General features: G+C 44.0%; 1 protein-coding gene across 5 annotated transcripts in view; it reads right to left on the bottom strand.

Annotated features, from left to right (window-relative positions):
• Positions 1–9,014, bottom strand: part of GRHL1 (grainyhead like transcription factor 1) — a 63,580-nt gene extending 54,566 nt beyond the window's left edge. For 3 of the 5 annotated variants that reach the window (XR_007244659.1, XM_048498480.1, XM_048498500.1), the window contains exon 1: positions 6,817–6,947. Coding sequence is in view for 3 of the 5 variants with exons in the window: in XM_048498480.1 (XP_048354437.1) it covers positions 6,817–6,863 (47 nt within the window). In the remaining 2 variants the exon portion in view is untranslated. Of the gene's footprint in view, positions 1–6,816; positions 6,948–8,141; positions 8,222–8,812 lie in introns of those variants that run through there. The other 2 variants (XM_048498490.1, XM_048498512.1) reach the window with 2 other exon arrangements.
• Between the last annotated feature and the right edge of the window lie 3,322 nt (positions 9,015–12,336).

Here is a 12,336-nt window from a genome sequence, read left to right as displayed (position 1 = left end):
TTCACTTCATACATTTGATGGAGACTGTGGTTGCCTATGAAAACTCTCATGTCACAGCATTTTTTTCCAGCTCATTAGCAAAACCATTTCTGTGTACCTGAGGACCATCAGGCCAAGACATAAACAAGTGCTTCATTTCTATTCCAAGTCACATAAAAGCAGGGACAAGCACAACAAGAATTCCAGTTAACAAGGAGGCCTTCCGCACTGTAGGATTCGACCTTAGTTTGACGAAGATTCGACCCGGGTACTCCGTACAGCCGTAGAGTCTGACTCATGTCTGTCTGTCTCTGCTTCCCCCCCGCTCACTGTCAAATTTTCGAGCTCGACTGGGAGGTACGACTTTTTGCTGAACCTGGGTTGCACTCAAGCCGAAGCTGGCACAGTGTGTATCACAGAGGGAAGTCTGTTAACTGTGTAGAGGCGTAGCTGCCTCTGCTACACAGTGTGTAACAGACTTCCCTCTGTGATACACCTCTGAAGATGCCAGCCACAGATGCAGGCGAAACGTTAGGAACAAGATCCACCAGACCAAGGCCACACAGCCTGGAAAACCCACCACAGCCAATAATGAATGTTAATTATCAGGTATTTAAATTCATATAAAATAACTGAGAACGATGACTCTTTCACTTCCATTATTTTGTCACAGCCTTCCACAAAATAAGTCACTGCCCTAAAAAGTTAATATGCTGCTTTTAGACCTGGGTAACATCCTGAATTCTGAAAAATGTAATTAGATCCAGCAGTTAAACAACAGGAGCAGCGCTGATTTTCTCACCATTCATAGCAGCTCAATTTGGGGTATGTGATGTACTTCTGGAAATGTACAATCTTTAGCAGCTTCCACAGGAAGTTCAGGCATGGATACAGATCTGTCAGCAGAAGACACTGGCAAATGCAGATCTTCCCTACCTTCCTCTCAGATGAGGGAACCCTTCTATGTTAGAGCAGCAGTGGCGTAGGAGGTTAAGAGCTCGTGTATCTAATCTGGAGGAACCGGGTTTGATTCCCAACTCTGCCGCCTGAGCTGTGGAGGCTTATCTGGGGAATTCAGATTAGCCTGTGCACTCCCACACACGCCAGCTGAGTGACCTTGGGCTAGTCACAGCTTCTTGGAGCTCTCTCAGCCCCACCTACCTCACAGGGTGTTTGTTGTGAGGGGGGAAGGGCAAGGAGATTGTAAGTCCCTTTGAGTCTCCTGCAGGAGAGAAAGGGAGGATATAAATCCAAACTCTTCTTCTTCTTTCTGCTGATGGACTGCTGTACTCATGCCTGAATTATCCAGGCAAGGCCTCTAGAGATAGGCGCTCCAAAAAATACACTTGAACGTACCACATACCTCCAAATGAGCCCCTGGCTTTTTTTTCTCACACATTTTGGAATTGTTAGGTGCTTCACTACTTCTTCTCTTCTTGGCTTTGCACTAGTGTAATTTATTCCGTTATTACAGTTCCACACTGGTAACAGTCACATCCTTACAATCTCTCCCCCTCATAGTTGCCAACCTCCAGGTGGTGGCTAGAGATCTTCTATATTTACAATAGATCTCTAAACAACAGAAACCAGTTACCATGGAGAAAATGGATGCTTTGGAAGGTGGACTCTATGGCATTATACTGCACTGGGGTCCCTCCCGAAACCCTGCCTACCCCAAGTTCCACGCCTAAATCTCCAAGAATTTCCCAACCTGTAGATGGCAACCCTACACCTCTCACAAAATGTAATGGGAAGAAACTCTACACAAGAGCAGTATTATTCCAAGGCAGTTATTTTGTTGTTCCAGAAACTGCAGAAGGCCCCAATTAAGGGTCTGGATTTCTTCATCAATTCCCTCATACATCTGGAAGCTGCCCCAACTAAGGGTCTGGATTTCTCTGCCAGTCCATCAATACATGTACAGATTTTCTATGTGGTCTAGCAGTTAGTGTATCAGTCTAGGATTGGGTAGACCAAGATTCAAACCCTCACTTAGCCATGAAATTCACTGAGTGACCTCCAGTCAGTAAAAATGTGGTTGATAGGTTACATCCTGACAGCATAATGCAGATAGATAACCAAGCTGTTTCAGGGGAAAACATCTCTTGGGACAGCTTGGTCATCTATCTGCATTATGCTCCAGCAAGCATCAATGAAGACTTTGCCACACATCAGATGCAACATGCGGTAAAACTGCAGGCATCCACTCCAGTTTCCCAGTCCCAGCCTAGCTCCCAAACTGGCTGCATGCATCAAAAGATGCTAGAACTTAATACTTCCCCATTGTCTGCTATGTGTTAACTACTCATTACACACAGTGAACAATTCTACCCTCACCAGCCACCCCAGAACTTTTTCAAGTATTTACAAAATGAAGTGCAATCCAACAACTTTAAGCTGAAACCTGACAAATACAAATTCCCTCACGATGTGCAATGCTGTACTCTCAACTCCTGTTAAACCTTTATTGACTAACACAAAAGAAAAGCCGCTGTCCATGATGCCTGTATGAATGCAGTTAACTAATGCTTCTCTAATTTTGTGAGGCAGTTTCAAAATCTATATTCCTCTTTGGTTAACTGGAAATCCAAACATAAATTATCTTAGTATCTGCTTACTTGCAATTTTTGCTTACTGACAATATCATCATCATGTCCCAAGCACATTTCAATTACATCAACCGGCCACCCAGTTAGTAGATCAGGCCAAGAGGTTTCCCTTGCTCAAGACTAGAAATCTGAACCCAAATCGCCACACTAGTCAACCTACGCTCAAGTGATTTCAGATTAGTTCAGCCAAAATAAATCCTAAACAGCTTTACAGATCTTCCACAAATTCATCCAAGTTCACCAAAAGTCAACCAAAAGTCAACAACAGAAAAATATTTTGTTTATATCACTAAATTTTCATATAGGCTTTCTTCCACAATGGAATTTGAGGTGATATACACATGGATTTCCAAGAGCTCTCCCGTCCAAATCTTAGTTTTAGCAATATTACACCATTATATGCCCTAAGAGATCACATCCTGACAACAAAAAATATATAAATGCTATACATAAAGCATATTTTAGTATATTATATATATTGTGAGCAATCATGCTTGACTATGTGATACTTTTGAAAAGGACTTCAAAATTTCTTACACAGTCAACCCATATGTAACTGATAAATAGCCTTTTACTTCCATGGGGCCATTTCACTGTTAGATAGCAGAGCTCAGATTTGGATACATGCAAACAGCTGCATGTAGAATTATGTATCCTCGAACTCATCAACACTGAAAGCTCACTAAAGCTCATATTCAGGGGATGTTTCAGGGATGAGATGATGGGGGGGCAATCAGTACTCAGACTGGCAGCAACTCTTAGGTAAAACTTTTCACATCACCTACTACTACTTCAGTCCCTTTAACTGGAGAAGCTGCGATTGGAGCATACCTTTTGAATGCCACATAGATACGGTACACTACCACTGAGTGGTGGTCCCTCCAGATATCTGTTTTGTGTAAAGAAGCCTCAAGTAGCTCTCAGCAACAAGTTACCAGAAGGAAAAAGACGGGAGCTATAGAGAATGACTCAAGTGCAAAGCACAAAAGGAAAAAATGCCATTCAGCTCTCCAAATTAAAAGGCAGTAGTAGGAAAACCTGGCAAATTCCAAATGCATGTTCTTGTCCTTTCTCACGGCAACACCCAAACAAAATGCACAAATGCCTTAAAGGTAACCTACCTTGGTTTAAAAGGAGTGTAGAAAGAATTATCTTTCAAGCTATCAAAGCATGAGGTTTGGCAGTAACTCAATCCCTCAACAGAACTGCAGGTTCTGTTAAGAAAACAAGACCATATTTTTCTTAAAAGACTGCAAAATGTGTATATTTGACAGCCATTTTATGTCACGATTGAGTTTCTGACGGGTCTGTTGGCACAGTGAACTGTGCATACAATGCTAAATGGTATTTAGCAAGATCTGGAAATAAGTCTTCTATTGTGCGCTTAATTACTTCATAACTAGTGGTTTGTTTTTCTGCTTGAATAATTTTTTTAAAAAAAATTGATAGGAAAACATTACACCAGTAGGGTTCTGTGCTTTGTAGGGATACTCTGGTCATAATGCCAAGGTAGTGTCATGTGGCAGGAGTGCTGATCTTTTAATTTTGTTCACAGTAGACTTAGTCAAGGCTCACCTTGATAACAAGTACTAGTTTTACGTCTGTCAGCCTGTTAACAAGCTGATCAGTCTTCTCCATCAAGGAGCCTGATGGCTGCAATCTAAGAAGAGTTTCCTGGAAGTAACTACCACTGAGTAAAACTGAACTTATTTCTGAGTAGCTCTGCTTACGACTGCTCCCTGCTTGACTGCTACCACTTCCCAGATAGAGCTAAAGACAACAAACTTTTCCACTAGTGCACAGGTGTCAAACTTGCGGCCCTCCAGATGTTGTGGACTACAGTGGATGATGGGAACTGTAGTCCACAACTGTAGTCCACAACCTTCTTGGACACCATGTAGGAGAGTGAAAGAGTGAGAAGGTGGCTGGATCCACCCCACAGTGTTTCATCATGTTTTCTAATTTACCGGCCATCCTATAGAGTTATCCCCTTCTCAGACAATTCACTTTCATGGATTTAGAGCGGTGTAATTCTGCTTAAGATGGCACGTCCAGGGCCCAAAGGGCCTCATAGTAATTTATTCTGCTATTGTCTTTCAAACATAATCACCCCTAAGAGATTATGGCCTCCCCTATTTCAAAAGAAAATACAAAAATAAACAAGCAATCCATGTCTTAACAATATTCCAGTCTCAGAAGTGAAGAGCATCTCAATTTATGAGAAGATCAATTATACTCTTATTGGCTGCAACAAAGAGTGAGAGTAAAACAAAAATCCTACCCAATTCTAAAAGTGATCAGAAAAGAACTAATCAATTCTTGTTTAATACTGCAAATATATATATTTACTAAAATGAAACTAATATCAGTATGTATTGGAAGGTGTGGGAGGAAAACTCAATTAGAATGTGGAAAAGAACCAAGAAGGTGCTAAACATCTTCAGTTCTTAAATGTTGATTATCACTCTAAGTGTCTTCATGACTTTAAGGTAAGTTTTCCCCAACAGTAGTCAAATCTAATTAAATGTTTCAGTTTTGGTCGTATCACATAATCACTAAAGATAATCAACCAGAACCTTATTATAGAATCTCTCTTCTAAAAATTGAGAGGCATGGCCTGAAATCAAAGGCCACAGGATAAAAGGTACTTTCAGCTCAAACATATGTTTGCCACACTGAAGATGTTTAAAATGGGATAGACGACAATTTTTTTTTAAGATCTGACAGTTTCACATCTTCGGTGGTATAATATGCCCCCAAACCCTGAAAGATTCCATCAGTAGCTTTGATTTCCAAGACTCAAAGTAGTTTTTCTTTCTCTCCTTCCAAAACAAAAATAGTTGGACACAAAAAGCCATTTCTTTCCTCATTATGAACTTGCGTGAATTAAGAAGCAAAAGTAAGCTTTCCCATGGGCTTTTTCCACTCGCTTCTCCAAAAACGATACATGAAAGAATGTGACTGGTATACTTATAGTGCAATCCTAAACACAATCAAAGTTGATGGGCTTAGAAAGTGTATCTATGTTTGAGGGCTGCAATCCTTAAAACACTAATTAAGAAGTAAGTCCCACTGAAGTCATTGGGATTTATTTCTGAGTACACATGTTTAGTGGCTGCTTTGAAATCCCTATCAGGGAGAAAAGTGGAGTATAAATATCTGAATAATTCTATCCAGTGGACAGGACTTTCCACCAACAGCAATGATTTTTTTTTTGTCTAAGGACATGACTTCAGATCACTTCAATACAAGCCCATAACAATATTTCAACAGGTCTTACTTGTGGACAGGAACAAATAGGATCGCAGCCTCAGCCACACTGCACTGCATTTTAGCAAGAACAGCCTCGATTCTCACACACAATCTGGCCTTAATTTGGTCAAAGATAGAATTTTAGTCTGATTTTCACCCCTCTTTGACATAAATTACAGATTCATACACAGAAGATTCCTCAATGAAAAAACACATTTTAGCTCCAAGACCGAGGTATGCAATGCAGTTTTACCCCACCATTAACAGGGATGTGTTTTCTCTTTAATAACATAACTTGTACAATAACCGTTTTCCTATGTTTGAAGCAGAACATACTTTAATATAAAGATTCATGTACACCCAAGTGCACCTTTATGCATGCTTATGAAGGATGCTTTTTTCTTCTCTGTTTGCAAATCACACCGGCAGCTAGACAGAATCAAAGTTACCAAGCAGGAAGATGACCTGATGCCAGAGCCCATAAATATTCAAGCAGCTGGCTGATCAGCATCTCTGCCCTACAGTCCTTTCCATTCTACAAAGCTAAGCAGCAAATTAGATGCTAGAGCTTTCAAGACAAAGACCAAACACCGCAATGACATATTCCCAGAAGGAGCATCGTAACCAAGCCTTCATTAGCCTGTATTTTAATATGCACCAGGTATGAGTCCTGTTAAAACACAGATGATTTCCTTAACCCAAACAAGAACATCAAATCAGTTTCTGGAAAAGTGGACAAAAGTCAACACATCTACTTAGAGAGTAACAAAAGCTTGCCTGCATTCCAAAGAAGGTGTTGGCATGGCCTTAGTACATAGAGATTCTGGAACACCTGAATGTAGAATTCCTTTCAAGCAACATTCCTTCCAGGCAACACACTCCATTTAAAAGGTGAAAACTTGGCTATGACACAGTAGGAAAAACTAGAAATAAATCAATTGCCTATGCTGTTAGTTAGAATACTCTACTGGATTACCTGGAGAAGTCCACCTTGCCTGCTGGATGAGTTTCATAAAAATCCATCAGTTCTTTTCCACATTAAGGGGGGGTCTTTATGAAGTCCACGGAATAAATTTCCACATTGGGGTCCAACTGCACACAAGTGCTCAACAATACCTTATTAAAACTAGAGCAACAGCATTCAAGCCATCAAGTGCACAAGCTTAAAAAAAACGTAAGTGGATTTAGGTGTGACTCAAATAAAGATGCCCCAATTAAAATGACTCTCCTGGCCCAGCCTTTGTCCCTCCGTCTTCCAAGGAGGCGGAGAGAAGCATACCCAGCATTTCATTAGGCTCCCGCATCTGGGAGGCGCGTCCCAGGCAAGAGCTCAGGGCAAGTTGAGGGTCTGTGTTGCTCAGTGGTAAGGCGGAGACTCGGAGTGCCTCCCGACAGGCAGCAATTATTCTATTATTCGTCACACTCAGTGTTTAAAGAGGTGGAGGAGGAGATGGGGGTGACCAACGCCTCAGCTGAGGTGTTGAGTTTCAAAGCCCAAACTGTTAGTCAAATGTGGCTTCAAATGTAAAAGGACAGCCCCCTTAGAAGCGACAGACTGACTGGGGGTTGGAGCCAAAAGGGTTTAGGCACAGACCCAGGGCAACCCCAAAAATCCCCATAGCACCCCAACAATTTATGAGCCACCAGGGCTAGCAGAATATAGGCTGCTGTGGAGGAGGAGAGCCATGAAAGGCAGGATTGAACCAAACTGAAATGTTTTAAGTCCAAACGGTGGGAGAATCAGACATCTATGAAGACAAAACATAACCCTCCCCTCACCATACACTTTCCAGTGAGCAGCATTACTCTGCTACCACCAAAACACCAAGGCAAATAAGGGTCTGGGACACCCGGAATACATTTTCACAGACTAGCATCTTTATTTCTTTAAGATGCCACTAGAGCTCTTTCATTGGCAGTAGATCCTGAGGAATCCTCTGGGACTTTCTTCCAAGTGAACCTGCCACAGTTAAGAGGGATGCCAGCAAGAAAGAACCACCCCTTCTCCCAAAGGAAATCCCAAGAGATAGCTTCGATTTTCATACGAGAGATTCACAGCGCCTCCTTATCTCGCCCATCTGGAGAAACAGATATGAACACGCATGATCGCTATCAGGTACACAGAGGAACACCGCCCCTTGTAAACAGGTGCACAGGTGCGGGGGGGGGGGGGGCTTCGACACCTGGTGGGACCCAGTGAAAAGGAGCTGGGGGCTGCCAAATGAACTTTATATGGTGACTCCGTCAGGTTTTCCATTAGAGCAGCGACAGGTGCCCCAAGTCAATGCAACATATGTACACCTTAAAGACTGCAACGTCGGAAGTTTTCCAGTCTCAGATCAAAGAAAGCGTCGGTGGGATCTCAAACGCGCGGGTTCGAGATCGTCCCAAGCCAGTCCCTTAGCGCAGCTGAAGCGTGTCCTAAATTGGCGCACTCCTAACCCGGAATAGTGAACAGTGTCGGCTTGTCCCATTTTAGTTTAATGAGGCGTCATGGCCCTTCTGCGTTGGTGGCCAAGAGGAGCCAGGGAGGGAGGTCACTGTTCCGGGGTCTTTATCCCGACTGCTATGTTTGTTTTTAAAGGATGCCATTCGCTTGTCCAAAAAGTTGTCCCGAAAAAGTCTTCTAGCGATGACTCAAACAGCACTAGAAGCTAGACTCTCTTGTGGTGGGCGGGGGGGGGGGGTCCAGTCACCCACCTTTCGCGTCAGTTATTCTTCCCTGCTGGGAACTGGGCACTGCCAACGAAGCGCCCCCAAATTCGCTCATCGATCTTCGCCCCCCCCCCCCCGGCTGCATCGATCCCCATCCAGGATAGGAAGCACAGCTGCAGGGAGCGCAGCGGATGCAACCCCACGGGAAGCGGTGGGTGGGTGGGTGTGGGTCAGGGGCAGAAACACCGGTCGGACCTGCCCGGACTCACCCCCCCCCTCCCTCTCCCCTTTCCAGTCTGCCCAGCTCGATCACTTACTTGTCGTATTCTTGTGTCATGTCTGGCAATCAGTGGGTGGCAGAACTGGCCCGGCTGGTTAGGACGGGAATTGGCGGCGGCCCGGGCAACTGGGGAGGGGAGAGCGCAGCCGAGCAGGGGAGCGAGAGAGCGCGCAGCCTGCCGCACAAACGGGTTTTGTCAGCTTTTCTCGCCCGCTCGCCTGGCTCCCGGGAGTCGCAGGTGGAAGGGGAACAGCGCCCGGCTTCTGATTGGCTCTCCCGGCAGGCTGGTGGTGGGCGGGACGGAACCCCAACGGAGCTACGCCCTTGAGGCCCTCCTGATTGGAGGGGATTCGGGGTGGGGGCGGTGCTGGGTGGTGTTGCAAAGTTCCAAATGGAATCTTGGGTGTAGCTGCGTTCGCTGTCACGTCGCGCGGCAGAGCGAGGAGGATCCTGCCCTTGGTGTCATTGGTCACAGTTCTAGCTCTGGTTGGTGGTGTCGGAGAGTAGCCGTGTCGATCTGTATCAGAGCAGCTGGGATCTACTCCAGCAGCATCTTGGAGACCGATAACATGGGGTGGGAGGGATAAGCTTTCGAGATCCAAAGCGTCCTTGGTCATAACGACGATGCGATCTGACGAAGAGTCGCTAAAGTTTACACCCCGAAAATTTTGTTTGGTTTCTAAGGTGCTACTGGACTTGAATATAGCAACTCTGGATGAGAATCCCTATGGTGTGACGATGATTCTTACATAGCTCAACTCAAGATCTGGGTTCAAGTAGTCACTCCTCTGCTTGGAGGCTCGCTGGGTAACTTTTGGCCTAACTTACTCTACTAGGCTAGCGCCAGAAGAAAATAAAGCAGGACAACACTGGTTCCGGGCATGTACTGAGTTCTAGCAAAAGGGCAGGATACAAAATTTAACTGAAAGCCATACTGAGAACTGGACTTCGTCTTTTGCAGCAACAAAAATGTTCGACGACTTCTTTAGTTGACAAATAACTGGTTTTCCGGTTCCATCATGAATAATATTTGTCATTCCTATAGCAACAGACAGTATGCCGAGTGCTTGAAAATCCAATTTTATCCCCAAAGCTGCCCCTTGAGGCGAATTAGTCACAAACCAGTGGGTTTCCTGGTGCAGTAATGGTTTCAACCTGGCTTTCCCCTGTTCATACCGCACCTTTCATAATAGGACATTGAAGACAGAAGTAGAATCATAACATCAGAGAGCTGGAAGTAGGATTGGTTGTAAATGCAAGACTCATTACCTGAACTGCATCATACCTCTGTGCATGACCTAATCAATTACTTAATTTTAGTTATACCATATTGGGGGTCACTTGAGTTTCATCTCCATATCTTCTCTCATTCTTCCTTAATCCTAACCCACACAAAGGTAGTTTTCCACTGCCAAGTCAGGAACAGGTGCATCTTTGTTGGAAAATCAGCAATACATCTTGGATTAATCCTCCCTCCCAGAACTCCCATCAATGTATAGCATACAACTTTAGCCAGGAACTTGGATCAAATGCTTGGCAGCTTCTTACTTAGACAAGCCAGTTATTTTTCACCACTGGCCATATTAATAGAGGTGTTGCACTGTGAAACTATGAAACTGTCACAATAAAGCCACCCTGGAGAATACTCTCTTCTCACATAATCTTCAGCAAATAAACTTGTCAGATTTCCTGAGACAGGGGAATGCTGCCGTGTTTGCACATGGTTAAAAATATAGACAGGTAGTTACATTAGTCTGCAGCAACAAAATAAAACAAAAGTCCAAGGCACCTGAAAGACTGAACACATTTATTCCAGCAGCAGGTTTTTGAGATTCAAAGCCTCATCATATCCATGTGGACTATTTTATAAGAAAAAGCATCTTTTGTATCAGTAGTTAGACATTACTGGGTACATCTATAATCTGTCTCAGTCTCACTGAAAGATATAAGTAGAACTGTTAATTAATCCATCACTACTTCCTCCCCCTCCCTCTCCCTGTCCCAGACACCAAGTTGGACCAACCACCAGCCCTCCTTAGCCCCCTCCAACCCTCACCCTGCCCCAAACACCAAGGGACTATTTTCTACTGCAGAAGCACCATATTCTCTCTCTTCCCCCAAACCACTACTGACTGCACTTAGATCTTTTGGTGGGAAAAGGTATAGTTAATTATCCCATTTTATCCTGCGTTACCTCTAACAACTTCAGGATAGTGTACACTGTTGTCTGTTCTGATAGCCACCTCAAATGTATGGAGAATGTGTATAGCTGTGATTGCAAATACACTAGGTGATGCTGCCTGAATCTATGCATGTATTTACTCAGAAGTAAGATCCATTAAATGCAGAGGCCAAATATGACTGCACAGATCTGGAGCCTTATAATTATATAGTGATTAGAATCAAGTATTTTGTCCAATCTGCTACAAAATAAAAGATCACCAATTGGCAGGTAAAATATTGTCAGTTGGTTTGTCTGGGGATCTGGTTGTCTCAATGGGCTGCCATGTGGAGGAGGGGGAGCAGAAGCACATACAAGCCTCCAAGTATTGTGGGGAAAGGGTATGTTTTATCAAGGCACCTTCATCAATGCATCAAAACAGGGTGGAAGGCTATTATCAGGATATCACGTAAGCTGCTCAAGGGCCCTGTTATCAAGAAATGTGAGGTATAAATAAAGTAAATAAGTGAACAAATGAAAATGAATGTGGTATGTAAAGGAGGAGGAGGAGGAGAAGAAGAGGAGGAGGAGGAGGTTGAATTTAAACTCCATCTTTCTCTCCCGTAAGGAGACTCAAGGTGGCTTACAAACTCCTTTCCCTTCCTCTCCCCACAACAGACACCTTGTGAGGTAGATGGGGCTCAGAGAGTTCCAAAGCACTGTGACTAGCACAAGGTCACCCAGCAGGAATGTAGGAGTGCGGAAACCCATCTGGTTCACCAGATAAGCCTCTGCCACTCAGATGGAGGAGTGGGGAATCAAAGCCAGCTTTCCAGATTAGAATCCAACTGCTCTTAACCACTACACCACGCTGGCTCCCTAACTTCTAACTTATGAGTTTGTATCTGTTGGAATGAGGGAGGGAGACCCATATTTCAAGTTTCCATTGACCCTGTAAATGATGCATGGGCCCTGAGGAGAAGGACAGCCTTAAGCATGATTCACCCTTTGTAAGAATTAGAATGGCAGACACCCCTCCCCCAGCCTAAAGGACAATATTCACATAATTTTTAAAAGAATAAAACTTTATTTAAGAAGAAGAAGAGTTGGATTTATATTCCCCCTTTCTCTCCTACAAGCAGACTCCAAAGGGACTTACAATCTTCTCTCCCCCCCCCCCCCACAACAAACACTTTGTGAGGTAAGTGGGGCTGAGAGAGCTCCAAAGAGCTGTGACTCACCTAAGGTCACCCAGCTGGCATGTATTGGAGTGCACAGGCTAATCTAATTCACCAGATAAGCCCCCACAGCTCAAGTGGCAGAGCGGGGAATCAAACCCGGTTCTCTAATTTAGAGTACACCTGCTCTTAACTACTACACCACGCTATTGTTCAGTGAAA

Source organism: Sphaerodactylus townsendi, linkage group LG01 (genome assembly GCF_021028975.2).
Source record: "Sphaerodactylus townsendi isolate TG3544 linkage group LG01, MPM_Stown_v2.3, whole genome shotgun sequence".
NCBI classification, from domain to species: domain Eukaryota; kingdom Metazoa; phylum Chordata; class Lepidosauria; order Squamata; family Sphaerodactylidae; genus Sphaerodactylus; species Sphaerodactylus townsendi.
This window is presented reverse-complemented; position numbering and strand designations above follow the sequence as displayed.